We start from the raw sequence: 27,746 nt of genomic DNA, 5'->3' as shown, positions 1-27,746 counted from the left end.
CTCGGCCTTCGGACAACCTCTATGGTCCGTCCTCTTCAGAGCTCCGGGTCCCCGGGGCCGTCGGCCAAAGTGCCTCGGCTCGTGCTCGGAAAACGGAACTCGGGCGGGAACGTTCCGCCTCTGTGGAATCCCCCCCACCGCGCGCCGCCGGACGCCCCACGCGGGATAGAAGGATACGGAAGTGCGCGGGGAGGGTCGTAAGAAAAGAAGGCGAGCCGTCCCCTCTCTTCTTACCCGGGGAAGGAAAAGCACAAGGCCGTCCCTGGGTGGGCTCGAACCACCAACCTTTCGGTTAACAGCCGAACGCGCTAACCGATTGCGCCACAGAGACGGTGCTGAAGCCTGCTTCCAGGCGCGACCCTACGAGGCATGCGCGGCCCGCAGGGGCGGCCCGAGCTGCGCCTGCACGCGAGCGGCTCAGCGTGGGGCGGAGTCGGGGGCGGGGGCAACCCCCTGCTGCGTAGCCGAAATAGCTCAGTTGGGAGAGCGTTAGACTGAAGATCTAAAGGTCCCTGGTTCGATCCCGGGTTTCGGCAGACATTTTTGCGCCCCCAGCAAACAGCGTTCTGTTTTGCTCCAAGTTGATCCAGCTTTTCCCAGCACTTTTACCCAGAATGTGTCGATTTTGACCTTTCCTCCCCAGAATACTCTCCATTCTTCAGATGAGGAGCTGGGCTGCTGGCTCATGCCAACGCGGCGGGAGGGCTTAGAACAAGGCCTCATCCCCACCCACCCCGGTCCACCCCCAAAACTACGATCCCAGCCCAAATGACCCCCTTCCCCACTCCCATTTACAATATTTTTCAAGTGGCAGGATTAGAACGAATGTAATTGTCAAAAGGAACACTACTGAATACCAAAAGCGCCAAAAGGGAGTTTGCAGAGACACCTGCTTGGATGTCGTTTAACTGTGACAGTCCTGCTGGGTACCTCTTCTGCCCATTTTACAATACATATGGGGAAACTGAGGTTCCCCCGTGCCCAATGGGGGGACACAGGTGAGGAGCAGGGCTGGCTCCTGGCGAGGGAGGACCACCCCAGGTGTGTCCTGGAGCCCGAATGCGCGGTCCCGGGAAGGGGAGGCGGGGCGCCGGTTGGTGTCACCATCCTGGTGGTGACACACAGGAGAAAAGAGCGGGGCTTGGCCGAAGGCCGGGTCTGTTGGGAATCCTACACCTCCTTGCCCTCAGTTCCCACAGCTGGCCAGGCTGTGGAGCTGGAATTTTTTAATTAAAATAAACCTTGTAATTCCAAATAGTTTGATTCAGAGAAAAGTTGCAAACCTAGTACAGAGTTCGCTGTACTCATCATCCAGTCTCTCCTACTGCTAACATTTTACACTGACGTTAACAATTCATGACCCAATGTGTATACATCGCCAACTCATGTCCAGGCATTATTCAGGCTCCTGTCTTCTCCTAACGTTCCTTGTCCTGTGAGCCAGGCACCTGGGAGCCGAGCCCCCAGCCTCACTCGAGCCTTCAGACATCTGACTGCGACCTCCTGAGACGACAGAACAGCAGTCAAGAGAGAATGTTGCTTCCAGACACCAGGGGCCAGTTCACTGCTAAGGCGGGGATGGATAACTAATACAGGAGGGGCAATCAGCTGTCAGGGTGATGGATTGGATGGGGAAGGGGGGTGGATAGGGGAGGTAAGAGCCTGCATCAGGAAACTGGGACGTCAAGGGAGAGCCCTGAAACGGAGAAGCAGGTCTGATAGGGCAGGGAGTTAACAGAGGGTTCACCGTAATTCCAGGAACACTGAGGGTCAGTGAGGGGGTGAGGGGCAGATGGGTAGGTGGGTAGGAGGTGGTGGGGAGAGGAGGGGGAGCCAGGGCTGGAGGAGGTGGGGAGCAGGACCTGGAAGGGGTGGAGCAGGGGCAGGAGGATGGGGGGAGCAGGGGCTGAGAGGGGAGCCGGGACAGGAAAGCCTGGCTGCATGCATTGGGGGGGAAGGCCACTGACCGCACTGCATAGACGTGCCTGATTTGAGATTGTGTGTGTGTGCATACCTCATCTTAATCAACTTCCTAGATAAATGACAGACTTAAAAGAGGTACTCAAGTGAACACAAGGAAAACTCCCCCTGCCAGGAAGTGGTTTTGTCGATACACTGCTCCTTGCACTGGGGGGTCTGATCGTCCCCTCATGCCATCTGGGCTGGAGCAAGAAAGGTACAGCAACTGTAGGACAAGCATCGCAGGGTCTGGGGTCAGGGGTCTGGTTGAAAAAGGTTCAGGAAGGGTGGCTGTGAGTGGTGGGAGGTGACTGGGGCATGGGTGGACGCCCAGGGAGGGGATGGGACACAGGTGGGGAGCAGTGTGGCCGTGCAGAGGTGCAGACTGCTGAGATGCCAGCTGGACGGAGCCCAGATAGCTGAGGGGGGACGCCAGGTGAGGGTGGGTGTAGGGAAGCTGGGGCTGTGGTGGACGGGGGTGCAGGAGGCCACGGGCCGGCCAGTGGGGGCCCCGGCTGCACCCTGTGTTGTGCTGGGTCTCTCTTCTTGATGCAGAAGCAGCCCCGTGCGCCGGCTTCCCGGGGGCCAGGGCCATCTCACTGCCCCTCCTGGAACATTCCTCACTTGGTCGGCAGGTTCTGCCTTCCTAACCACTACCCAGCGCCAATTTGGGGCATCAACAGACGCCCACCCAGCACTGCCTGCCCCAGTGGCCCTGGGACAAAGTTTCAAGACGAACAAAAACATAATACAGTGGGAGTCAGGAGTTGAAGACACCTGCTGGAGCGCAGGACTGGGATGGGGCTGGGCGCCGAGCAGTGGAAGCCTCCAGCACTTCTGGTCAGCACCCGGCACACCTGACAGACACCGGCTCTGCTGGGCTGATGTGGAACCTGCCTCCCCAGCCAGGCTGGGGAAGGAGCCTCCAGAAGCAGCCGTCAGGGACAGCGTGGCCGGCCCGAGTGCCCGAGGTGGGCTGTGCGTGGGGCCCAGGAAAGAACAGGCAGGACTGCAAAACGGCATTTAATTCCAGTCTGAAAAGTTCAATTCCACAACCAGAGCTCAGAACACAGATATATAAAAATACTTCACGATAACGGAATATTCCACGTGGATGCCTCACCCACAAGAGCACCCTGTTCGCCATCCTGACCCACTTCAAGGAGGCTTGCTGTCTAGACCTTTCTAGAAGGGAGCGAGGCCACAGTGGAGATGCTGGCAGGGCCATCCTCCCAAGCCTGGCCCACACGGGATGCCCCTCCGACTGCCCTGGGGGTGCAGCTCAGCGGGACCTCCAGGGCCGTGTCTGCACCTCTGCTTAGGTTTCAGCAAAACCAGCAGAGACACCACACGGAGGTCCCCGCAGTGATCTCTGCACCTCCTTCCCACGGGGACCCAGCCTCCCGTCAGGATCAGGGCCCGTGTCCCTGGCGCCTGCGAGAACCTCTCCCCAGCTGTCCTCTGTAGCGGCCGCTCGCTGGCCGGTGCCGGCTTCGGGGAGGACTGGCTGTGCTCAGACGCCGCAGCACAGCCATCACGGTGGGGACTTGGCTGTTTCCTTCCACAGGCAGCCTCGTGTCAGCTTAGAATAAATAATCCACCGTGTGTGGCTTTAAACCAAAACAGAGAATTTCTGTGACCACGTCAAGGACCGGGCCTTCACACAACTCTCTCCAAAGGTTGGGGGGGGCCCTGAGCCTGGGACCCTCAGGCATCGGGGGACCCATCTGTGCTTCGGGCTTCCAGACAAAGGACTGGTTTCCATGGGCGCTGGGCCGCGACCCCACAGCCCAGGCCCAGGCCGTGCACACAATGACCCTGGCCGGGCCGGGCGGGTGCAGCAGCCCGGTGGGATCGACACAGCTATCTGGGCAGTTGGCTGTGCGGTGACAAGGCCGGGCGGGGAAGCCCACATGGGGGCAGTGCAGAAAGAGGCTGGAAAGACTGCCGGTCCGTCTCCTCTCCTGCACGAGTCCCAGCAGAGGCTAGAGCATGGGAAAGCAGCGGGTCTTGGGTCCTGCCTCTTACAAACATGGGTTTGCCTCAAAAACACATAACAGAGGCACAGCAAACTCAGGAGCCGTCCTAAGAGGAGCCACACACCGGAGGGAAACAAACGGAAAAATACACTGATGTTGCGGGAGCCGTACGTTCATATCAGTCTTTAAAGCTCCTGTTTAATGTTGGGTACAGTGCTTTTCAACATAAAACACAAACGTGCACCTTCTGTGAACCTACACGGTACAGTCACAGGTAATGATGTAAAGCTAAAAAAAAAAAAAAAAAAGCCTCTGTCCTTTCAAACCCTTTCAGGAGCTGTACCTTCCACAAGAACCAGGAAAACAGAGGCGGCAGCCGTCAGGGAGGCCAATGGCCCGCCTGTGCTCCAGAGCGCAGGGCCTTGCCTCCACCAGCCTCAGCTTCGCCGGCTCCTCTCTTCCAGGAGCTGCGTATCAAATATTTCTTTTTCCCTGCAAAACCAAAAGGAGATCACTTTGTTTTAGTCAGTAATTGTGTTTTAATAAACATAAACCCTCTCCCAAGGCAAGAGAAATCAAAGAAAAATAAACAGATGGGATCCTAACCAAACTTATAAGCTCTTGCACAGCAAAGGAAACCATCAACCTATGGACTGGGAGCAAATATTTACAAATGATGTGACTGAAGAGGGCTTGATTTCCAGAACATACAAACAGCTCATACAACTCAGTAACAACAACAAAAAAAAACAACCCAATCGAAAAACGGGAAGATCTAAATCCAAATTTCTCCAAAGACATACAGATGGCCAACAGGCACATGAAAAGATACTCAACATCACTAATTATTAGAGAAATGAAAACCAAAAGTACAATGAGGTATCACCTCACACTGGTCGGAATGGCCATCGTTATGAAGTCTACAAGTAACAGGGGATTTCCCTGGTAGCGCAGTGGTTAAGATTCCGTGCTCCCGGGCTTCCCTGGTGGCGCAGTGGTTGAGAGTCCGCCTGCCGATGCAGGGGACACAGGTTTGTGCCCCGGTCTGGGAGGATCCCACATGCCGCGGAGCGGCTGGGCCCGTGAGCCATGGCCGCTGAGCCTGCGCATCCGGAGCCTGTGCTCCGCAACGCAATGAGAGAGGCCACAACAGTGAGAGGCCCGCGTACCGCAAAAAAAATAAATAAATAAATAAAAATTCCGTACTCCCAATGCAGGGGGTATCACCTGATCCCTGGTCAGGGAACTAGATCCCACATGCATGCCACAACTAAGACCCGGTACAACCAAATAAATAAATACTAAAAAAAAAAAAAAAAAAGTCTACAAATAACAAATGGTGGAGAGGATGTGGAGAAGAGGGAACCCTCCACCCTCCTCCTACACTGTTGGTGGGAATGTTAAGTTGGTGCAGCCAGTATGGAAAACAGTACAGAGATGCCTCAAAAAAGTAAAAACAGAATTACCATATGATCCAGCAATCCCACTCCTGGCATATACCCAGACAAAACTCTAATTCGAAAAGACAGGGACTTCCCTGGCGGTCCAGTGGTTAGGACTTCACCTTCCAATGCAGGGGTGTGGGTTCCGTCCCTGGACAGGGAGCTAAGATCGCACATGCATCATGGCCAAAAAACGAAAACACAAAACAGAAGAAATATTGTAATAAATTTAACGAAGACTTTAAAAATGGTCCACATCAAAAAAATCTTAAAAAAAAAAATCTTAAAAAAAAGAACAGATACATGCACCCCAACGTGCACTGCAGCACTCTTCACAACAGCCAAGACATGGAAACAACCTAAATGTCCATCGATGAATAGATAAAGATGTGATACACATATACAATAGAATATTACTTAACCATAAAAAAGAACGAAATAATGCCATTTGCATCAACACAGATGGACCTAGAGATTATCATACTAAGTGAATTATTTGTAGGTTTTTTTGGCCATGCCACACGGCTTGCGGGATCTTAGTTCCCCAACCAGGGATGGAACCTGGCTGCTGCAGTGAAAGTACCAACTCCTAACCACTGGATCGCCAGGGAAGTCCCCATACTAAGTGAAGTAAATCAGGCAGAAAAAGACAAATACCATATGATGTTACTTATATGTGGAATCTAAAATATGACACAAATGAACTCATTTACAAAACAGACACAGACTCACAAACATAAACAAACTTATGGTTGCCAAAGGGGAAGGGTGGGAAGGGATAAAGTGGGAGTTTGAGATTAACAGATAGATGCACACTGGTATATATAAAATAGATGAACATCAAGGATTTACTATATAAGCACAGGGAGCTATACTCCGTATCTTGTAACAAACTGTAGTGAAAAAAAATCTAAAAAAAAGAACACAGACACACACACACATGTATACGTATAACTGAGTCGCTTTGCTGTACACCTGAAAGTAACATAATATTGTAAATCAATTATACTTCAATTAAAAACAAAAAAAAAAAACCATAAACAGAGAAGTGAGTGTTTCATGGGGACCAAGTTTCAGTTTGGGAAGATGAGAAAGTTCTGGAGATGATGGTGGGGACGGTTGCCCGACAGTGTGAATGTGCTTAATGCCGCTGAGCTGTGCACTTAAAAGGATTAATTAAGATGCTGAATTTTACGTTATGGGTATTTCACCACAGTGAAGAAAAATAAACTACAAAGAAAAAAATGATGAAATAGCAAATTGTCCTTTAAAATGGCTATCTGTTAACAAAAAATCACATGATCAGTTAGTTGACTGGCTGCCCCTCTCAGGATCAACAAGGAATATGATCCTGAGGGGGACGACCCAAAGGTAAATGGAACACAGCAGCCTAAGAACCCCACGAGGAGACCCAAACCCTGTCATGGTGCCGAGGCTCGATGGTTTGTGCACAAGAACCTAAACGCAACTGTGGTGTGAAAAGAAGCAGGAGGGACACACCGGGACAGACCCACTGCCCGACTGGCACCCGGCCCAAGGGACCCCTGGCTGCCCAGGTTCGGCGCTCAGACCGCGTCCCTGAGGCGGCAGGGCGCGGCCGGGGCACCGCCCACGGCCCTCCACAGGCATCCGGGGTGCCTGCAGCCAGTTGAGGCTGCGGGCAACTCAGGACGCCCTCCGACCGGCAGCCTGAGCAGGAGGGTGGTGCCAGCTGGAGATGGGCCGCTCAGACCTCACTCTCCCAGGAGCACCGTCTCTTTACCGGGTGTGCAGGGCAGCCGCTGAGTCTGGGGACAGTCTGTACCATGAGACCCTAGTTGAGTCTTCAGCCTGTCACCGCCACGCGGCCCCGCCTGCTCCCAGCAAGGCCTGGCAGCCCGCCCGGAGACGGGATTAGAGGCTCCAGACCGCCAGTCCAGGGCGCTAACCACACCAACGTGAGAGGAACATCTTGATCACCGCATTCTTCCCGCCAGCCAGGGACGTCTGGGCAGCGGCTGCTGCTTAATCTCACTGTTTCCTCAAATAGCCGTGGCATCGAGGCAACGGGGGAGAACGTTGGGGAGGCAAACATCAGCCCCACGAAGGACGTAGGGCGCGGCGGGCCCAGCTCTGCCCGCTCGGACCAGGGCCCCTCAGCCCAGCCACCGCAGCCGCCGGCGCGTGGAGACGAAGCCCTTCAGGACGCAGCGTGGCCTGCCTACCGGTAGCTGAGTGAAGGTCCTCGTATGTACTTCTCCTCAGCTGTCTTGTAGTCCACAGAGTCCACCGCGGAAATCGCGCAGATTATGGCCTGCAAGAGGGCAGCACACGTCAGGCTCGGGCCAGGCCCAGTGGCTCGCACCGAGCTCGGAGGAGGCCGCGTGGGCGAGCGGTCCAGCCACGCCCTGGCCGCCAGGGCCCTCCCAGCTCAACACTCGTGCAGTCTGCAAAATCTCTGCTCCTGATGTTTCCAAATTAAATCTACAACGTTCTCTTTTGGATGAGATGAGAGTTCATGTCACTAAAAGCAGAGAAAGGCAGAACCTGGGGACTTCCCTAGCGGTCCAGTGGTTAGGACTCCATGCTTTCACTGCCAGGCCTGGGTTCAATTCCTGGTTGGGGAACTAATAAGATCCCACAAGCCGTGTGGTGTGGCCATAAAAAAAGAAAAAAAAAAGGAAAAAAACAAGAAAACACAAAGCAGTAATCTGAATATACAATAGATGCCTGATATCAAAAGATCACTGTTACTTTTTTGGAGTGAAATCATAGTATCGTAGCTATTTATTTTTGAAGAGTTCTTCTGGTTCAGAGCAGGGTCTCTCTCCCCTCGGCACGGCTGACACAGGGGCCGTCCTGGACTATAAGGTGTGGAGCAGCATCCTGGTCCCCACCCACAGGATAGCAGGAGCCCCCCACTTGTGACGGCCACAGACAACCCCAGACGTCCCCCAGTGTCCCCAGGGGGCAGGATCACCCTTTTTAGAGACACACATGAAAGTATGCACGGATAAAAAGCAATCCAGAAGGAGGGACTGGAGGTGCAAGTGGAGCAAGGCCACACCATTCGAGCGGGTGACGGACACGTGAGGGTTCACGGCGCTACTTAATTTTTTTTAACATATTTGAAACTTCCACAACGATAAAGCTCAACACTTTAGAGCCTGGTGACATTTTCCCACACATTCCATTCATGGCCAGCAGCGTCCTCCCTGAATTGAAGAATGGCCGAGGGGCCGTGCACCAGCTCCTCGACCACCCGTGCCTCAGCTGAAGCGCATTCGCAAAGCTGAAGCTCCCCTTCCCCTGGGCCAGGGACCACCCGAGGGGCCCAGGCCACAGCGGCTCGGGGAGACGGCTCAGGCGGCACCACCCCGGGAAGGCTTCTGGAGAACGACGCCCAGGCCCCGGCACCCGGGGGTACTGCAGGGCCCGCCGGCGCTCACCTCAGGCAGAAGCACGTCCAGAACGAAGCGGATGCCGTCTGCGTGCCCGCGTGCCAGCAGCCTGCTGCCCGCCTCCTGGTACACCCCCTGCAGGTATTTCACCACCAGGTCCAGCTGCTCCTCGTCCTCCAGGTACGTCTCCACGCAGGTCATGTACTGACCCGAGCTCAGGAACGTCTTCAGCCACCTGGACGGCTTCCTGTTCTTCAGGATGGCCCGCAGGTGGCTCTCGGTGCCCCGGGCCTTCACGATGTACTCCACCAGCTTCTGGTTGGCTCGGTCCCGGGCGGCCCGCGAGCGGTCAGGGAGGACCTTCCTGCAGGCCGGCCTCCTGCCCTGCGGGCTCCCTGCTGAGGCCTCCTGGGGGCCCACCCCGCTCAGCGGGGGGAACCTGGTCCCCTGGACGTCCCGCTGGATGGACTTGCGGACGGGGGAGCCTGCAGAGGAAGCGCACTCCCGTGACTGGGCGCCCTCGGCTGCGCTGGGACGGTCCCCAAGGGCTCTCCCTCCAATAGGACCCCCGCCCCTCGCCCCAGCTCTGCCCTCCACCCTGCTTCAGTGGCGCCCTGCAGACGCCAGCGACAGGAGGGCAGGGAAAGGGCCACACAGATGCCCCGTCCCCAGGCGGGTGACCTGGGCGCTGGCGGCAGGTGTGGGTGTGCCGCCGCCCTCCCGGCCCCACAGCAGAGGGAAGCGAGGGGACCCCGTGGACCCAGGCATGGCTGGACCGTAGGCCTCAGGCTTGGGGCGCGCTGCCCGCTGCACACACCCCTCCAGAGCTCAAAGAAGACTGCCACTCCTAACGGGCAAAAGAGCGGGTCCCACCTTAAAGGGGCTGCTGGTGGACTTACTTATATCAGCTGCGTAGTATTCCAGGAAAGAGCCAGCGAAGGAACCACAGCCTGCACAGGGGCGGAAGGGAAGTCAGGTCACACACAGGACTGGACTCTGCCGGGTTGTCCAGCCGGTGTGCGCCCTGACCTCAAGCCCGAGGATCCCCCCACGGCCAGACCTGGGACAGATGGAAACCAGCCCGGATTCAAAGGAAACTGTTCTGTTCAGACCCAGGATGAGCCTCCACCAGGTGCCTGCCCGTCCGCAGGGATGAGGAGAAGCCTGCTTGGGGCCAGGCCAGACAGCTATGGGGACCGGGCCACCCTCCGCCCTCAGGGGCCCTCAGGGAAGGCCCCGCACTGCTGCCCCCCCGTCACTTCGTGCAGGGGCACCGGAGCCCCACGTACCAAGCCGGACCCTATAGTCGGTGATGAGGGAGACGCACCAGCCGATGGCCTGGTCGAAATCCTCCTTGGCCTCGTCCTGCAACAAGACCCAGATGGCAGGCGTCAGCTGGGAGCACCTCCAAGGTCCCGCGTCCTCAGTCCCCTCCTCCAGGAAGGGGCCTGCAGACGCCCCTGCACAGGGCTCCCTGCGAGGCACGTCTGGGGCCGGGGCTGCTCAGAAAACGGTCACCTGTGAGCCGAGCCCTCGGGGCCAGGAGACACACCACAGACGCTGAGAGCAGGAGGGCGAAAACCCACCGCAGGGCAGTTGACGGGCCATCAGATGGACAAGACGTGAGGTTGCAGGGGATGAACCCCGTGGGAGACGCCTCTGGGCCTGTGGCCCTCAACTGTACACGGTCAGTGGGAAGAAGTGCTGCCCGGGGGAGGGACCCCTGGCCTGTGATCCTCACAGCAACCCAAGGCCATCACCCCCGGTGAGAACCCCTAAGCTGGGATGACCAGTGAGACCAGCCTGAGACCCACATGCGTGTGATGGGAGGGGCGGGCAGCTCCAGAGGAGGAGGGCGCTTGGGCCGCGGCCAGGCTCGCTGACCAGCCTGGGACAGCAGGGTGGTGCCGGCACATGCCCGAGCTCCCATGGCCCGTCGCCAGGGGATGTGCCCAGGCACCCGGGTCTCGTGAGACGTACATGCCATCTTCTGGAACCCAGGCGTCCTTACGATAAACCCATTCCTCAGGTATTTGAGGCACACGAATCTCAAACTCGATTCCCCCCTCCCCTCTGCCCCCCGCCCTCCGGTCCCAAGAGCCCAAGGCTGGGTCCAGCGTGGGTGCCGACCTTCCAAGCAGCGCCTGCACTCGAGGCCCGTGGCCTGCTGCCCTCAGAGAACAGCTGGTCGGCAGGAGATGCCCTGACAGCCCCACCGCATCCCACTCACCCGGGGAACCAGCTCTGGTGCTGCTTCCCACGCGGGAAGGCGTCACCCCATGCAGAGCCCAGAGCCCGCTGACCGGGGGCCAAGCAGACACCCGCGTCGGAGCAGGGCTCATGGGCCCCACTGCCCGACCCAGTCGCAGTCTGTGTTTTTGAAAGTCGGGACAACGAAGTGGTGGGTGTTTCAGAGTTAACAGACAGCACCCTGTGTGGACCAGCTCCTGGGGACTCATGGGCTGGGCCGGTCACAGGGCCACGGCAATGGTGCTCCCTGACGTATGTGGTGCTCAAGCTCGCGGCCTCGGGGTCTACGGTGCCCTTCCCGGGGGCGGCTGAGACGCAGCCGCAAGGTGTGGGCCTTGGCCCTGGGCTCTCCCACCTCCCCTCTGCATAGGGCGCCCTGTCCTCCACGCCAAACCTGCTCAGTGGGGAACGGCCAGCAGCCACCCCAGGGGCAGTGACCCCCAGAGGAGCAGCCGGGGCCAGGCATCACTCCCACAACTACCGCTGTCTGAAGGGCCTTGTGGTGGAGGACACCGTTACCAGCTGCCAAGCCAGCCCTTCCAAGCAGCGCAAACAACCATCCACGTACCAGAAGCGCCTGCTTTTCTTTACAATCAAAGTGCTTCAATCGCCGGAGAGACACCGCGATGCTGGAAGCAGAGAGAGCAGAGGTTCACGGGAACCAGCTCCATCTCGCAACCTGAAAGCGCCCTTCCTCTGGGAAAGTGGGGGGCCTCTGCCAGCACAGGCTCATGGGTGGAGGGAGCCCCTCGGAGCCGGGCCCAGGTGTGCCCACACTTCCAGGCCGGCTCCGGGCAGACTCTGCTTCTGCCCACAGTCGAGGACTAGGGGGGTGACTGGGCAGGGGGCTGCTCACGGCCCCTGCAGGGAGCCAACTTTGCTGCCGTTTGTGGGAAATGGGGGCCCAAGGAGTGTCCGGCGGGGCTGACTCTGGAAGCCGACAAGCAGTCTGGAAAACCCGACCATCTGGCCGCGTCCCTGAACACAGCCTTTACGGGGATCCTCATCCGGGACTCTGGACCCCACCCCGCCCCCTTCACCAGCCTCCACCCAGAAGCACTCGGCAGGAGCAGAGAACAGTGGGTTTACCCTCTCCCTTTGGGGTTCATGTTTCCTTCAATGAAAAGCACACTCGCTTTCTTATCTCTTCGCCTGACGCTTTTGACCTGTTGGCAGATCCAAGAAAACCAGGTGTCAAGGACCCAGAAGGTCATGGGTTTTCGACACTTTCCTGATGTCACCTCATCAAGCATGTGACAAGGAACGCAGCCGGCTTGGACTGAGAGCCGACACTGGGAAACGCTCAGAAAGCGCCGCATGGCCCTCAGCGCTGTTCCGACCGAGCAGAGCCAGGGCTCTACAACAAGAGGAATCACGGCCGCTGCCTTCAGCACTTCCGCCCGGCTCAGGGCGCGATCCTCCTCATTCTGGGGGACGGGCAAAGCGAGCTCGGGGAGGCCTGGCCAGGCGCAGCAGAGGTCAGGCGGGAGGCGGCAGGCTGTGGATCCCGGAGGGGCCCCTCTCGGCGTCACCAGCGCCATGGGTGAGGCTGGAGCCCGCACGCCACAGGTATCTGCGCCGCTGGCACCCATGAAACCAGCAGGGCCTCCGGGAACTGGGGAAAGCGGAGAGGCGGGGAGAAGGCTGCCAACCGCAGGGGGACACGGGCACCTCGGGAAGCGAGGGTCCTCGATAATCAGCCCCAAACCCTGCCACGGAGTTGCACGGCAACCCCGGTTCAAGTGCATGTCTGCGCTCTATCTACAGACGCCGCAAAGATTTCATTCTGTCCTTCCCGGGATGGTCAGTCACATGCCAGGAGGCCATGCTGACCTGGATGAGCTCAGACGCATCGCGACAACAAAAGCCGCTCCACTGTGGCAGCTATCTTTCGGATTTACACGCCACTACCTCTTCCTAAAAGTTACAGGACTACAGCTAGAACCATCAGAACACTGTCCCTGCCGGAAGACAAAGGGGAGGAAATTAAGGTGGAAATGGCAGGAGCGAGGGCAACCGGGTGGTGCCTCTGCCTCAAAAATTCTCCAACTGACCGTGGGCACCGTCCAAGCAGGTGGAGGAGGCACAGCCAGGACGTCAGCCACACTTAAGGGCGTCCGCTGCACTGGGGGTGCAGCCAGGACCTCAAACACCTGCTGTGCAATAGATGCCCACCCTAATCTGCACGCTAAAAAGCTGAAATGTAGAATATTGAAAATGAGCAAACCATGGGCATTTTTTGGAGGCGGGCTTTCTAAGCCTGCTTGATAAAAACCTGACCTATAAGCCTCACGATCCTTTGTGCCAGAAGGCTGAGACCCCCTTTCCTTAGGTAAACGCGTCCACGTCGATGCTCACAGACCCAGCGTTTCCCCAGTAACAACAGAACAGTGAACCACCTGCCCGGGTCCTGGCGTCAAGAATGGAGGACGCTGGACCTCAGGCTCCAGGGACCAACTGAGCAAGCAGGGGGCAGAGAGGGATTCTTACCACTGCGGGCCAGAAGGGGTATTTTTGGTATTTAAGCCAGACTAGCATTCCTACTTCAAACGAACGTGGTTCTAGAATTGAAAGAAAGAAAGGAAAACAAAAAGAGACAAGTTAGATCCATATCAGGCACCAAAAGCAACTGCTGGAGAAAACGCAACCACGGAGACATTGTGACGTAGTTCCCCTAACAGACCCGCGAGTCTGAGGGGCAGGTTTGTAACTCCTGCCCCTGGAACCCAAATGCCGACCACAAGCGCAGCCAGGGTGACAGCTGGTTCTAGCAGTGACCGTGTGCCGGGCTCGTGGGGACGGGGTGGGCAGGTTACTCCAGAAGAGAGCACTTTTTAAAGAGCGTGGCACATAAACAGAAAGGAGACCACAGCACACAGTGAAAACCCCATACAGGGACTGAATTTCTGAGACGCTCATCTGTCTGGGAAACTGGGGGCTTTAAAGGGTTAAAAAAAAAAGAGAACTATTCAAACAATCGTAAGATAACTACAAGTAACTTCTCAACAAAATTTAACTGCATCCTCAACCAAAAACGTTCCAGAATGTGTAAATAACTCAAATATTCAAAAACCAGCCGTGCTGCAGTGTCTGACAGGAGGAAGGGCTGTGAGAGAAAGGGGACCTGGAGGACAGGGAGCCGCCTGGGGCACACGCGGAGCGCTGGTCACCCGTGAGAGGAGCGTCATGGCCCCCAGGATGACGGGTCATGGGTGCAGACAGCCAACCCGGGCCGACTGGCCAAAACACCAGCAAACCAAAACCAAATGGAAGACAAAACTGGGAGAAAAGAGCCAACGCCCGGGTTTCTGGGGCTGTAACTGACCCCCATGTGGTGACGGGGACGGAAACGCCCTCTGCAAGAAGGCACAGCGGCCCCCCTGCACCCAGCGAGCCCGCGGGGAGCTGACCCCAGTGACTCCCCAGGAGCCCAGGCACTGCAGCCCAGGCAGAAGCATCCAAACACCCCAGTAACCAGCTGCCACCAGGAACAATCGGCAGAGCCCGCGGGAAATGCCCGAGACTCGCGTACACAGAAAGGGCAGAGCCTGCTGTGTGGGGACGACAGGGGATGGAGGGGCTCCAGGCCAGCCCCCCGGCCATGCAGGAGAAGCCCCCAGGCCTCCCGTGCTGCTCATGCTACAGCCTGTGCACGCATAAATGTTTCATAATAAAAAGATCCAAAACCCAAACCAAACCAAAACCACCCCCAGACCACGTTAAGACTAACGGTTAACGGGCGAGTCTAATACTGAAACCGGTCCTCAATTATTTAGTTGAAAGCAAACTAGCTTTCCGTTCCTGGCCGGTTCTGAACTTTGGGCCTATGTCTGACACCCTTCCGGGGAGGACAGAGGCAGCTGACCTGTGCCCGGGGGTGGGGGCACTGTGCACACCTGGGGGCGCCGAGTCCCTGCTTCTCGGGATGCCATCCGGGAAGGCTGCGAGGCAGTGCCAGGCCGCACCCAAGCGGTGGCGACAGAGCCCATCTATTCACTCGGCTGCCGTCCTTCGTCACCTCCGAGGGGACAGCAGGGAGGCTGGGCTGTCGTGCCCCAGGGAGCACCCCCTCACGTGGCTGTCCTGGACAGTGCACCCCGGACTCCCTCTCTGTAAGCCCTCGGCTCAGGATGAAACCCAGGCAGCGCAGTGAGAGACCTTACGCGGACGTCGGGCGCCGCAGGCCTCCGCCCAGGAGGGCGCTGCCCACTCACCGTGGTACAGGAGGATTCTCGGGGGCTCCTCATCCTCGTCCTCCTCATCTTCCACCAGGAGAGAGTTCACGGCATCCAACTCCACTGACTCTTCAGAAGGTGGACGGGCTGCCAACAAGGGTAGATCAGACTTTCCCCGTCACAGTCCTGGGGACTCACCCCGGGAACAACGCCTCCTGATACGTGCGCATCAGCGCAGAGAGCAAAGCTGCCGCGACGCAGACTTCCGCGCGGCCTTGCTCAGGCAGGGCACGTCGGTTAAAGCACGTTCAACAGAATAAGAGAGACAGGAGGGCAGGAGAGACCGCGAGCGCAAGCAGGGAAGGTGGAGGAACTGGGCAAGGGGTCCTCGCGTGCGGCTTGTCCCTTCACGCAGGCGTCCTCAGACACACGGGGAGGGGGCGGCCCTGGGGCCAGGCCCCTTGGGAAACCATCCCCGTGCCTCCGGCGCTGGAGAGAGGGCCCCTTTCAGGGGCCGAAGAAAGGCAGAAACCCGGGAGTGACTGCGGGGCAGGCAGAGTGCAAGGTACCAGCCGTGCAGAAATGAAGATTTCCAAATTAGCATTTCAAAACTAAGTGGGATGCTACAATGTCCAAAAGGAGGGAATCATAGCGCCCGGCTGCAGCCACACAAAAATACATGACACAGGAATCCTTAAAAAGTCAGGAGCCTTTTAAGTGAGTTAATCACTTTTGAGATTCCTGCCAATTTAACGGGAGTGCATCATGGCTTCTGCCATGGGAAGAAGAAAGGAATTAATCCTCAGGGAGCAGATGCAGCATTATCACAGCCACATGCTTCCGCCCCGCGCCCCGCCACTCCCTCCCTCCGCTTCAAAACAAAAATAAAAACACACAAGTATTTGGGAGCTGTTGAGGTAATTAGAGCCCAGTGGGAGAGACAGACAGAAAGAACTTCGGACATCTCTGCTCGGGATCTATCTTGGGAACAATCTCATTCAGGATTTGGTTAAAAATACACGGGGGGGCGCGGGGAGGCTTCCCTGGTGGCGCAGTGGTTGAGAGTCCGCCTGCCGATGCAGGGGACGCAGGTTCGTGCCCCGGTCCGGAAGATCCCACACGCCACGGAGCGGCTGGGCTCGTGAGCCATGGCCGCTGAGCTTGTGCGTCCGGAGCCTGCGCTCCGCAACGGGAGAGGCCACAACAGTGAGAGGCCCGTGTACAGCAAAAAAAAAAAAAAAAAAAAAAAATACACGGGTGCCTGGCTCCAGATGGGCCGCAGGAGAAGCAGACGCCGCCCCCTCCCCGGCACACGACTCATCCTCTCCAGGGTTTTTACCTTCCTCCAGGAGCCGGGCGTCTCTGGTCTCCTCTTCGGGGCCGAGCTGAGCAGGGCTGCGCAGAGCCATGCGGGGCCCCGGCCTCTGGCCGCCATCCGGGCACAGGTGCTGGGCAGTGTGGCCCCGGGCACCGGGGCAGCCCCGAGGACCCTCGGCCCCGCCTCCGGGAGAGGAACGCAGGGCTGCCGGGCCGGCCCCCGTCTCGCTCTCTTCCTCCCGAGCTCCCTCTGAGGATGGAGGCACTTCCTGACCCCAGCTGGGCTCCCGTGCCGGGTTCCTCTCCTGTTTACTCGGGGTCATTGTCCAGTTCACCGTCCGGTTTGCCCGGTGTTTTCGGGATCCCCGTCCGTCCTGAGCACCACTGCCGGCCAAGGAGACAGCTGGGGCGCGCAGGCCTCCGCTTCTCCCGAGCCCCTTCCTGTGGTCCACTCTGCACCCAGGGTCCTCCTTGCGAGCAGGCAGGCCGGACAGCCTCTGGGGCGCACGTTCCCTCCTCGTGTGCCCAGGAATGCCCGACACGTCTTCGTGGAGCAAAGGCGAACGGCTGGGGTCGCAAAGCGAGGAGGCTGGTTCCGTGGGCTTTGCTCTCAGAGACCGAGTGGTCCTCTCTTCCCTGGAAGAGCTTTCTTGACGCGGTCGGGTTCTCTCATTCAAAACATCCAGAGCCACGCGGAGCGACCGCCTGTAGGCCAGCTCCTCCAGGGGCGCGGCAGCAACCTCGTTCTGCAAGGCTGAAGGACAGAAAAGGAACAAAGCCTGGTGATGGACAGAGAGCCGGCACCGGCACCCGAGCGGCCCTCCACCGGCTGGGGCGTCTCGCTGGGACCGCTGGTCTCGGCACCTGAAGGGAGGCTGACGCCTCTCACCTACATCTTCCCAAAGGAGGGACCCAGACTGACGACAAAACAACAGTTGAGGGCTGCAAGGCTTCCCTTTCCCAAAAGCAAACTGACTGACCCTACCCTGATTGGGTTACAGAGATACATTCCTCTAGGTTACAAGACAATGCCGCCGGCAAAACCTATTCAGATGTTTGTCCGATCCTCTCTCAGCCTCACAGTTTCAAATTCAATCAGGGTCAACAGAAACCCACACCAACTAAATAAAGAACTCTGCAGGCAGTGTACTCTGGGGTGGGGGTGATGAACACACGACTAAGAGGCTCCTCGTGGGCCGGTAGATCGCCCACACTTCTCTGCAAGGGCGTTTCCAAGCCAGCAAGCAGCACCAGGGGCCTGGAAACTTCAGCCTGACCTCCCCGCTGCAACAGCTTTCCTCGTTCACTCCGACGCGCAGGCGCCGTGCTCTTTATCTGAACGAGGGGACGGAGGCGACGCCACAGCTCAGCAGGCATAAATTATGCCTCCATCAACACAGTGTTTGCCCGTCTACCGGTAAAGGCGCCCACAAGCAAGCGGCCCCCCAACACAGGCTGCACGACCAGTCACGGCATCCGAGAGGTGCTGGTCGCCGCCGCCCGAGGCGGGCATCGTGCTCTGAACGATAGCGGTTTCCCCAGAGATGCAGGAAAATGGACCCTACGTCACAGTCACCTCTGGAAGATACCCTGGGCAACCTTTACGCAAGACAGAAAGCTCTCTGCACGTGAAGTAAGCACTCCCAGTCTCAGCAGGGAGAACCCTTCCGCGTCTGGGCCTGTGGAAGGGCACGCCTAGGCCGGAGCCCGGTCTGTCTCCCGCGGGGTGTGTGCACCATGGGCAGAGCTGGGCCGGGCTCAGGCCAAGTCTGTTTGACCTACGACGAGACGCCAAGGAGGCCGGAGTCTGCGCTCCACTTCCAGCCCACCTCGCGCCGCCCCCTGCCCCGACAGCCCGCAGACACCGTGGCAGCAAGGCTGGTGCCAGTCACACCCTTTTTTCTCCCCTGGGCTCAGCGATAGAATTTAAATACACATCCAACTGCTTCTCAGACCTTGGGCGGAGGCCAGACCAGCAACAGAAGCACCTCACTCTTGCTACCCGATAAGCAAAACACATAAAGAGGAAAAGCCTCTCCCCCTTTCTTCAGAGAGGTGCCCCCCTTCTGCATGGCCTGCAGGGCCGCGGATGTGGCCTGTGGACCCTGATGCCACCACTGGCCATCCTGGGAGTCAAGAACAGGACGGGCTCGAGGGGCAAATTCTAGAAAGGGTGAAGAAAGCAGACCCATCTCCTCCAGCTCAGGGAAATCACGTTCCCTTGTGTGAAGGGGAAAACCGTGAACAGGGTCGCTTTGCAGACCTGAGTCTCCATCTTCTCCCAAACTGCCTCTCACTTTATTAAAACCTCACAGTTACTCAAAAACATGCTCTTACCTAACGAGGAAGCAATGCCTTCAATGTGAGACTTCTTCAGGATCTGGGCTCCCGTGCTTTTCACCTTAATTCTGCAGGGACAGGAATGGCTGTTATACGCCACCAGCTAGCTATGCCACCAAGACATTTTCAAACATGTTTTGCTTTAGACGACAAAAGAATGAGATTCATTTTCTTCCTTTGCACCCTTCCACTCAAACCAAAAGTCACGGCCAACTGGGAATTCATGCACCTGAGGTGAGAGGCAGCAAGGACCCTGGTGAATGTTTTTGTTTTTTCCTTTCTCCTTTTAAGACAGAAAAGGTTGGCTGGATTTAAGAGCAAAAATGAATTCAGGGCTTCCCTGGTGGCGCAGCGGTTAAGAGTCCGCCTGCCGATGCAGGGGACGTGGGTTCGTGCCCCGGTCTGGGAAGATCCCACATGCCGCGGAGCGGCTGGGCTCGTGAGCCATGGCCGCTGAGCCTGCGTGTCTGGAGCCTGTGCTCCGCAAAGGGAGAGGCCACAACAGTGAGAGGCCCGCGTACCGCAAAAAAAAAAAAAAAATTCAAATTGTGACTTTTATGTGGCAAATCCCACTTTCAACTGCACAAATAACTCCTTTGTTAGATTTTCAGAGTAGAGGATAATGTCACTAAAAGCTGTTTACAGCCCAGCAGGTGTGTTTTAGTTTAAAAGGATGGGCTTTCCTTTCAAACTCGAGTATTCAATTACCTTCCCAGCCTCGGGGAAAGTGTGAGCTGTGGACTAAGCAGGCTTAGGAGCGGCTCTGAAGAAAGAGGGATGGGGACCATGGGGAGGCGGGGGCAGGAGCTGACTTGGTTTCATTCTCTATTTAGAATTGGGAATTCTCCCGTCAGACACACACGACCTGGGCATTTTAATCATTCCCGGTCATCTACGTCGTTCCACCATGGACGATCAAGAACGCAACATAACGTGCTTCCCACACCCAAGCGTTTGCCTTCTGAATGCTAAACGACAGTTTCTGATGAGAGGCACAGGCTCAAACATCAAATATCCCAAAACTCAGGGGGCTGTCACACAAGTTTCTGAAAAAAAGACACACAAATACATCTGTGGGAAGGAAACAGCCCTACTTGAACCCCAACGAGCATTTACCTCGCGTTTAATTTACATTCGTTCCATTTTTGTACTGATCACGCTGGACTTCAGTACCTCATATACATCTTCAATTTCCAAACTTCCGTGAAATAAAATCGGCTGTTTTCCTCTTTGGGTTATTTTGACCCCATTTATAACTACAAAGATAAGAAGCCCTTAAGGATGCTCTTCGCTTTTTTGGGGAGGGTGGTGGTATCAGAAATCCCATATGGAAAAAAGATAGCATCACAAAAACACAACACTTAACTTTTTGTCTAGGGAAAGTATCTGCACGTTTAGAAAAAATCCCTCTTTTCTCTTATTTTTGGCTGCCTTCTCAGTTCCGGCCAAGACCTACATTAGAAAAAAAAAAAGAAGAAAAAAAAACCTTGTTACTAAGACAAAACAAACAGCTAACACAATGTAAGAAGCCGTGGCGACCCATAAATACAAATGCAGCAGATGACTCTTAAAGGAGCAAAGGACTCCAGAGGCGGGGAAACTGAGGCACAAGGTGTAGCAGCAGATCCAGACCAGAACCAGGGTTGTATCTGGCCCCCTTCCCACTATGCTGCTGGGAAGTCTCCCCGAGATACTCCCGTTATTTACTATCAGGGCTCCCGGCCAGCTATTTCCTTGAGTTACAGCCTTACATGCCTTTTTATAGCTGACTCTGTTAAATGTTTTTTTTTTCCCCCAGTGTGAGGGAAAAAAAAGACACTTCCGGAAGCATAACCTTGTAAGCACTCAACCAAAACCCCATTAGACGGGGAAGGAGGGAGAATCGGTGCCAACGGAGAGGAGCGCCAACTGTTCAGACTCAATTATTTCGCTGAAGCAGCTCCTAGGTATCTCCTGATAAAGATTTTACTTGTCACCCGAAAGTCATTTCTAATTCCTGAAATTACAGAAGAACGGCTGTCACCTTTGCAGGCCATAATCGCTTTTTCCATCTGCAGAGGACATACTTGGCATCCATCATGATTGAGACTCATGTGGTAAGCAGTAATGATTTGGCACAAACAAAGTACTTGAAGGTCTGACGCGATGTGCCCTGCAACAAAATTTGCACGGTGGTTTATAACATCGTTTGCTTCCCATTTCAACGCAGACACAACCCTCAAGGGCAAAGGTTACCGGGGCTGATCCTCAAGGAGATGGTTCAATTCCATCATCCTGCACTGAGTGGGCTCAATGCCAAAAAGAAGTGACTGGCCTCAGTGCCCAGGGAGACGCCTGGATGATTTTCATAAATAAAATACAGCCAAAGTCCCTCCCAAAGGTTCTGTCTAGATTATTTTTAAAAGGCTCCTGAATAAATCAGCCTGCCTCCAACGTCAGCAGGAGAGGCGTTGTAAACAATCAAAGCTTAAAAACAAGCAAAGCTTACAACCCTCCCATGTTTGGGGAGTTAACAGTTGACCACAGCGCAAAAAAATAAAATCAGAGGAAAATGACTGCTCTTTGGCTGCCGTGTCCCTGAAAGGACCGGACAGCTGCAGACCGTTGATTACATCAATGGGGAAGGCTGGTCTGGCGGTGACAGTAAAGAAAAGGACGTGGGGGGGGGGGTCGTTTGTGCAAAGAGGGGTTCACCCCGGCAGGAGAGGGTGGGTCCAGTTAGCAGAGGATGGGGGCTTCAGGGAGCAGAGGTGGGGCTTCAGGGAGCAGAGATAGGAGTTCAGGCAGCAAACGAGGGGCTTCAGGGAGCAGAGGTAGGGTTCGGGGAGCAGAGATGGGGGTTCAGGATGCAGAAGTGGGGTCCAGGCAGAAAAGGGGTTCAGACAGCAAAGGGGTTCAATGAACAGAGACGGGAGCTCCCGCGGCAGGGCGGGTTACCGCCCTGGGGAGCCTCTTTCGGGGTTCGCCCCTCCCCCAGGCCCGGCCCCGCCGCCTCAGCCCCCGCCCGGCCGACCCGAAGGGCGCAGCCCGCCGGGCTCACCCGGCGCCCCGCCTCCCCAGCACGGCGTCTCCGAGCCCGGCGCGGAGGGCGAGGTGGCCGCGGCAGTCCAACGGCGGTTGCACCCGCGCCGCCCCAGGCGCAGCCTTCCGCGCCCGCGCTCACCGCTTCCGCCGCCGCCGCCGCCGCCGCCGCCGCCGCCGCCGCTCCCACGGGCCGGGGGCGGGGCCAGCCTGGCGGCGGTACCAAGCCCCACCCCCGACGCCGACCAATGGGGAGCCCGCGTTCGCACCACGGCCCCGCCCCTTCCGCCGGCTGGGCGCGGAGAGACAGGCGGGCGCGCGCTAGGCTGACTGAAGGGCACGGGCGGGCGTGCGGGCTCGAGGTGGGCGGCGACGGCAGCGACCTCCATCTTCCGGCCCGGGCGCCCGCCGCCTCCTGCCTGCGCCTGTCAGGCCCGCGCGGCCCTCGAGGCCCGTCCCCGCCGAGGCCCTGAGGAAAGCCTCGAGAGCCTTCCAGAACCTTCCATGGCCTTAGGCGCCTGAGGTGAGGCGTCGCGGCGGTTCCGACCCGCGCCCACCAGAGGGGTGGTAGTGCGTTTTGCACATGACCCACTTGTGTGGGCGGTGACCCGGGAAACAGGTACCCCGCCGGCCGCGTCAGTGCGATGGTCGCCGTGGGGTCGGTGTGAAGACACAGTGTGAGGTTCAGGTGTGTGAAGTGGCGACCCCACAGACGGCCGCACACGCGAGTGTGTCCCCTCCGCCCCCGGCTGGACCAGAGTGTCTGTTGGGTCGAAGGCAGAATTCGGGGTTCAGCGTCTCGTGGCGCCGCGTTCGGGAGCCGGTTCTGCTCGGCCCGCTTCGTTCAGGGAAGTTTTGTATCAAACGCGGCGGGTCGCGAGGGGGCCGTGGACACCGGTGCAGCCCACGCAGGGCGAGGTGGCCACTCACCCCGGTCACGCGGGGGTCGGAGTCCCTGTTCACAAGATCAAGGTGTTGAGTGGGGTCCCTTTGTGGCCTCCTTAGGGCCCCGAATGCATGGAAACACGGGGGGCGTCTCAGTCCACAGGCCATTTGGATGCTCCATTTCCATCATTTGAGAAAATACAGATTCCGCCCTGGTGCAGGCTGGCTCGCTCTGCGTGTGTGTGTGTGTGTGTGTGTGTGTGTAAAGACGTCTTCATCTTTGACGTGGTTCATGGTTCAGTAACAAACATAATACGTATTTTCTGCCATCTTCCAATTAGCAAAGGTGAGAGAAATCCTCAGGCCTGGCCCCAGCGCGGGATGTGAGATGGGCAGCCCTAATTCGAGGCTGCTGAGACGTGTGAATTGGTACCTTTCTGGAAAACGACTTGACGTTATCTGTCAGATGCCTCGAAAACGTTGCAGACCCTCCAACCCTGCAATTTCCACTTCCAGAGATTTATCGTAAAGATATAATCAGATGTGCACAAAGGGTGTGCAGTGATGTTTTCTGCAGCGTTACTTATATCGTGGAAAAAATCAGGAGGCCCTGAGATGTCCAACAGTAGAGGTGTGGTTAGCTAAAATATGATGGAAGTTATTTTTTGAAATGTCTTCGGTAACAAGAAATATTTATGATGCATTTCCAGTAGAAGGGGAAAAAGTTTTAATGAAAGCCAAACAGACTTCTGAGAAGGGTGGATCTTGTCAAAGGATGTTCCCTCACTGACTCTGCCAGTCATTTGTGCTGCTTCAGAAGTAGACCCTTTGGTGCAACTGTGAGTCTCAATGATTTGGGGTGTGTGCTTATTCTTTAAACGAATGTTTGAGTGACTACTTGGTGACAGGAACTGGGCATACAGTGGTGAGGAAAATAGCACTCAGGGAACTCAGCCTGATGGAGAAGACATTTAATAAAACCACAACTAAGACTGAAACACTTTATGCTGGCACTACTATAAGCACTTTGTAATTATTAATTTTATTTAACGCAAGAACCCTAAAATGTTAGTATAATAATCGGCCCCGGGACTCCCCTGGTGATGCAGTGGTTAAGAATACACCTGCCGGGCTTCCCTGATGGCGCAGTGGTTGAGAGTCCGCCTGCCGATGCAGGGGACATGGGTTCGAGCCCTGGTCCGGGAAGATCCCACATGCCACGGAGCAGCTAAGCCCGTGCGCCACAACTACTGAGCCTGCACTCTAGAGCCCGCGAGCCACAACTACTGAAGCCTGCGTGCCACAACTACTGAAGCCCGTGCAGCACAACTACTGAGCCCGCGCTCTAGAGCCCGCGAGCCACAACTACGGAGCCCGTGCTCCGCAACAAGAGAAGCCACCGCAATGAGAAGCCTGTGCACCGCAACAAAGAGTAGCCCCCGCTTGCCACAACTAGAGAAAGCCTGTGCACATCAACGAAGCCCCAAGGCAGCCATAAATAAATAAATAAAAAGAATCATACCGTTAGTATGATGCATTTAAAGATAAAAAATAATAATCAGCCCAGTTGCTTTGGTTATCACTGTACAGCAAAGGACCATGAAGCCCATTAGCTGAAAGAACCAAGTTGTTTGCTCACAGTTGTGCAGTCTGGCCTTGGTTCAGCTACATGGTTCTTCTGCTGGTCTCGCCAGTGGCCACATGGGTGCTTGTGTTCAGCTGGCGAGTCAGCCAGAGCCTGGGCCTGTCGTGTTTGTCTCTCCACGTGCTCTCAGGGCCCGGCTCCTCCACATGCTCGCTTCAGCAGGGAAGCAGACTTGTTGGCTACATGGCTCCTCAAGGTTCCCAAGAGCACAACGGTGGACGCTGCCAGTCCTTCTTAAGGTGTAGGCTTGGAGCTGGGCCGGCCTCACTTCCACCATGTTCTCTTGGTGAAAGCGACTCACAGGGCCAGTTCAGATATAAGGGGAGAGGATTATACCAGCAGATGTGATTCATTGGGGACTTTCAAGGAAACTGAGATAGAAAAAGGTTAAGTCACCTGTCTAAGGCAGAGCTAAGACTTGAAACAGGAAGTCCCGCTCCAGAGTCCAGATTGGTAACCACTGTACCAAAAAATAAATAGAAGTTCTGAAGAAGTTAATACAGGAGAAGCGCAGGGAGCTTTGAGAATTACGAAGAGACAACCTTGTCTGGAGCAGGGGTGTGGGTGGGGATCAAGGAAATAACGTTTAACCCTGAAACCTGACATCTGAATGGGTTGGGAGAGAGATTTCAGGGCTTAGGGAACTGTGCAAAGGCCCTGGGGTGGCAGAAGGCCCAACTCATCAGAGGAACTAAGTGAAGCCTAGTGAGGCCAGGACCAAGGTGGAGGTGGAGTGACACAGAGGAGTCCCTCGGGGCTTGGATGTGCCCTAGGAAGATTTTTTTTCTAGCTTATTATTTTTTAAGTAATTATAGATTCATAGAAATTTGCAAAAGTAGTACAGAGAGGTCCCTTGTACCTGTCACCCAGCTTCCTCCAGAGGTTATCTTATGTAACTATAATATAGTACCAAAACCAGGACAGTGACATGGGGACAGTGTGTGTAGACTTCTGAGTCATTGTATCTCTTGTGTGGATTCGTGTAACCACCAGTCAAGATACAGGGCATTTCTCTCCCCACAGAGAGCTCCCTCCAGCTACCCTGGGTAGACCCCCACCTCGCCACCATGCCTCACCCCTGGGCACCAGGACTCTTCTCCATCTTCGTCATCCTGAGAATGTTCTACAGAAGCGACAGTGCAGCACGGAACCTTTGGAGGTGCGTTTCTCTTACTCAGCGCAGCACCCGGGAGATGCCTCCACACCCTCGAGTGTATCAGGACTGCCTTCCTTTTTGTTACCGAGCAGAGTTCCATGCTGTGCGTGTGCCGGATAATCTCCCTATCTTAAGGCCCCTAACCTCAGTCCCACCTGCAGAGTCCCCTTTGCCATCTCACATGATATATAGAGTTTCCAGAGATGAGGGTGTGGACATCTTTGAGGGCCCATCTGCCCACTGCAGGGATCGAGGGGCAGTGGGGGGGCCTGAGTCACCTAGGCCTTGGATGTACCATGTCTGCCCCACGTCCCACGGGTCCAAACATACCCACCCAGCTATGCCTAGGTGCAGGCCGGCTGGGAGAGTTGTCCTTATTCTGGGGGCCACATGCCTAATCAAGAATGGGGTTTTTCTTTTTTTTTCTTTTTTTCTTTTTTTTTTTGGCGGTACGCGGGCCCCTCACTGTTGTGGCCTCTCCCGTTGCGGAGCACAGGCTCCGGACGCGCGGGCTCAGCGGCCATGGCTCACGGGCCCAGCCGCTCCACGGCATGTGGGATCCTCCCGGACCGGGGCATGAACCCGTGTCCCCTGCATCGGCAGGCGGACTCTCAACCACTGCGCCACCAGGGAAGCCCCAAGAATGGGGTTTTTCTATTTGAGGGAGAAGGGATATTGGAGGTCAGCTGACAAACTGTCACAGCAGAAGCCATCCACACGTCACCCCTATGTTACTCAGAGCAGCATTTTTGTTATTTGGGACCCTTACCCATAGCATGTAAAATAGAGGGGAGGCTGGTGCTGTGACTCTGGGGGGCAAAGAACAAACCCCAACGAGAAAGGCACCTGCATGTCATAAATCGCTCCTGCCGAGACCCCAGGTGCCAACGGCCACACCTCAAGCTGTTGTGCCAGCGGCCTCCTGTTGGCCGTTCTCCACCCAGTCTCCCCCCTGCTGTCAGTGTCTTTAACTGGGTGGCGGGCAGAATCCTAAGCTGGTCCCCAGTGGCTCATGCCCTCGAGCATGGGTAGAACCTGCGACGTGATGAGCGTCACATCCTGATCATATGATACTCTGGCAAAGGCAAAGGGATTTTCCCGATGGAATGAAGGTCCCTAATCAGTTGACCTATAGTTAATTAAAAGGGAGATTATCCTGGCTGGGCCGGCCCAGATCGAAGGGGCCATTTAGAAGAGAAAGAAGACTGGGCTCCCCCGGAGGCTGCAGAGGCTCTCCTGTGGTCCATGGGGAAGGAAGATGCCATGCGTTATGCAGCTGCCAGGAAAGGAACTCAGCCAACAACCTGTGAACTTGGAAGAGGCCCCAGCCTCGGATGCAACACAGTCCCAGGTGACACCTGGATCACCACCAGGGGACCCTAGCAGAACACCCAGCCACACGTGCCCGGGCTCCTGACCCACAGAAACTTTCAGATGGTGTTTTAAGCTGCCATCTGTGGTAACCTGCTACAGTGCAGGCGTCCCTTGGTCCACTGAGGCAGAGTTCCCAAGTTCCCTCTCCCACCTTCCTCCGTTTCTGTTCTCTCCAGGGCCACCTCCCCCTCCAGTCCCAGCTCAAGTTTCGTGAAACCCTCCCTGGGAGCCCAGCCCAGGGAGCGGGTTCTCCCTCTGAGCCCACGGCCGGTCTGAACCTAAAGCATGGTGGTCACTGGCACTGTTCCCGTCTGTTTGGTTCTCTCTCCTCCATGGGGCGCATCCTGCCCACTTGATGCAGACGTGGTCAGGGCACTTGCTTTGGCTGATGAAGTGTGAGCAGAGCACCGTGGCCAGCATGCATGTCCCCTCATCCCCTTTCTGTCCACCCTGGGGACCGGCTCTGCCCCTGATGCTGGCTGCCCCGCCGGCCGGGCCCGGGAGTAAGGAGGATGGTGATACACTGATGAGCGCCACCAGCTCTGATGGACGGCTGATGGATGAGTTCCCGTGGCTGCAAACCGTGACATCCGTGACCCCACACTTCCGGAGACATCTGAGATCGAGGTGTGGGCTGCACTGGTTCTTTCTGGGGGCTTGAGGGAGAATCTGCCCCACACCCCTCTCCCTGCTGCTGGGGGCTCTGGCAATCCTTGACTTGTAGACACATCCTTTCCTTCCCTGCCTCCATCTTCACATGGCTTTTTCTCCCTGCCAGGTGTCCCTGTGTCTACCCTTATACGGACACCAGTTGTTGGATTTA

General features: G+C 56.5%; 1 protein-coding gene across 1 annotated transcript; it reads right to left on the bottom strand.

The window, feature by feature from the left end:
- Nucleotides 1-4,116: 4,116 nt before the first annotated feature.
- PWWP3A (PWWP domain containing 3A, DNA repair factor) lies at nt 4,117-20,922 on the bottom strand (the record flags this gene model as incomplete). The annotated part of the gene is made up of 13 exons (XM_079702932.1): nt 4,117-4,430; nt 7,585-7,673; nt 8,809-9,245; nt 9,660-9,710; nt 10,050-10,125; nt 11,579-11,639; nt 12,100-12,176; nt 13,501-13,571; nt 15,225-15,332; nt 16,525-17,256; nt 18,840-18,910; nt 20,209-20,294; nt 20,866-20,922. The coding sequence occupies 13 exons, from the start codon at nt 20,920-20,922 to the stop codon at nt 4,376-4,378; spliced, it is 1,971 nt and encodes a 656-aa protein (XP_079559058.1). The 3' UTR covers nt 4,117-4,375.
- Nucleotides 20,923-27,746: the final 6,824 nt, after the last annotated feature.

Source organism: Hyperoodon ampullatus (assembly GCF_949752795.1).
Source record: "Hyperoodon ampullatus genome assembly, chromosome: 4".
Taxonomy (NCBI): domain Eukaryota; kingdom Metazoa; phylum Chordata; class Mammalia; order Artiodactyla; family Ziphiidae; genus Hyperoodon; species Hyperoodon ampullatus.
The sequence above is the reverse complement of the archived record's forward strand: the minus strand, read 5'-3'. Positions and strand labels throughout refer to the sequence as shown.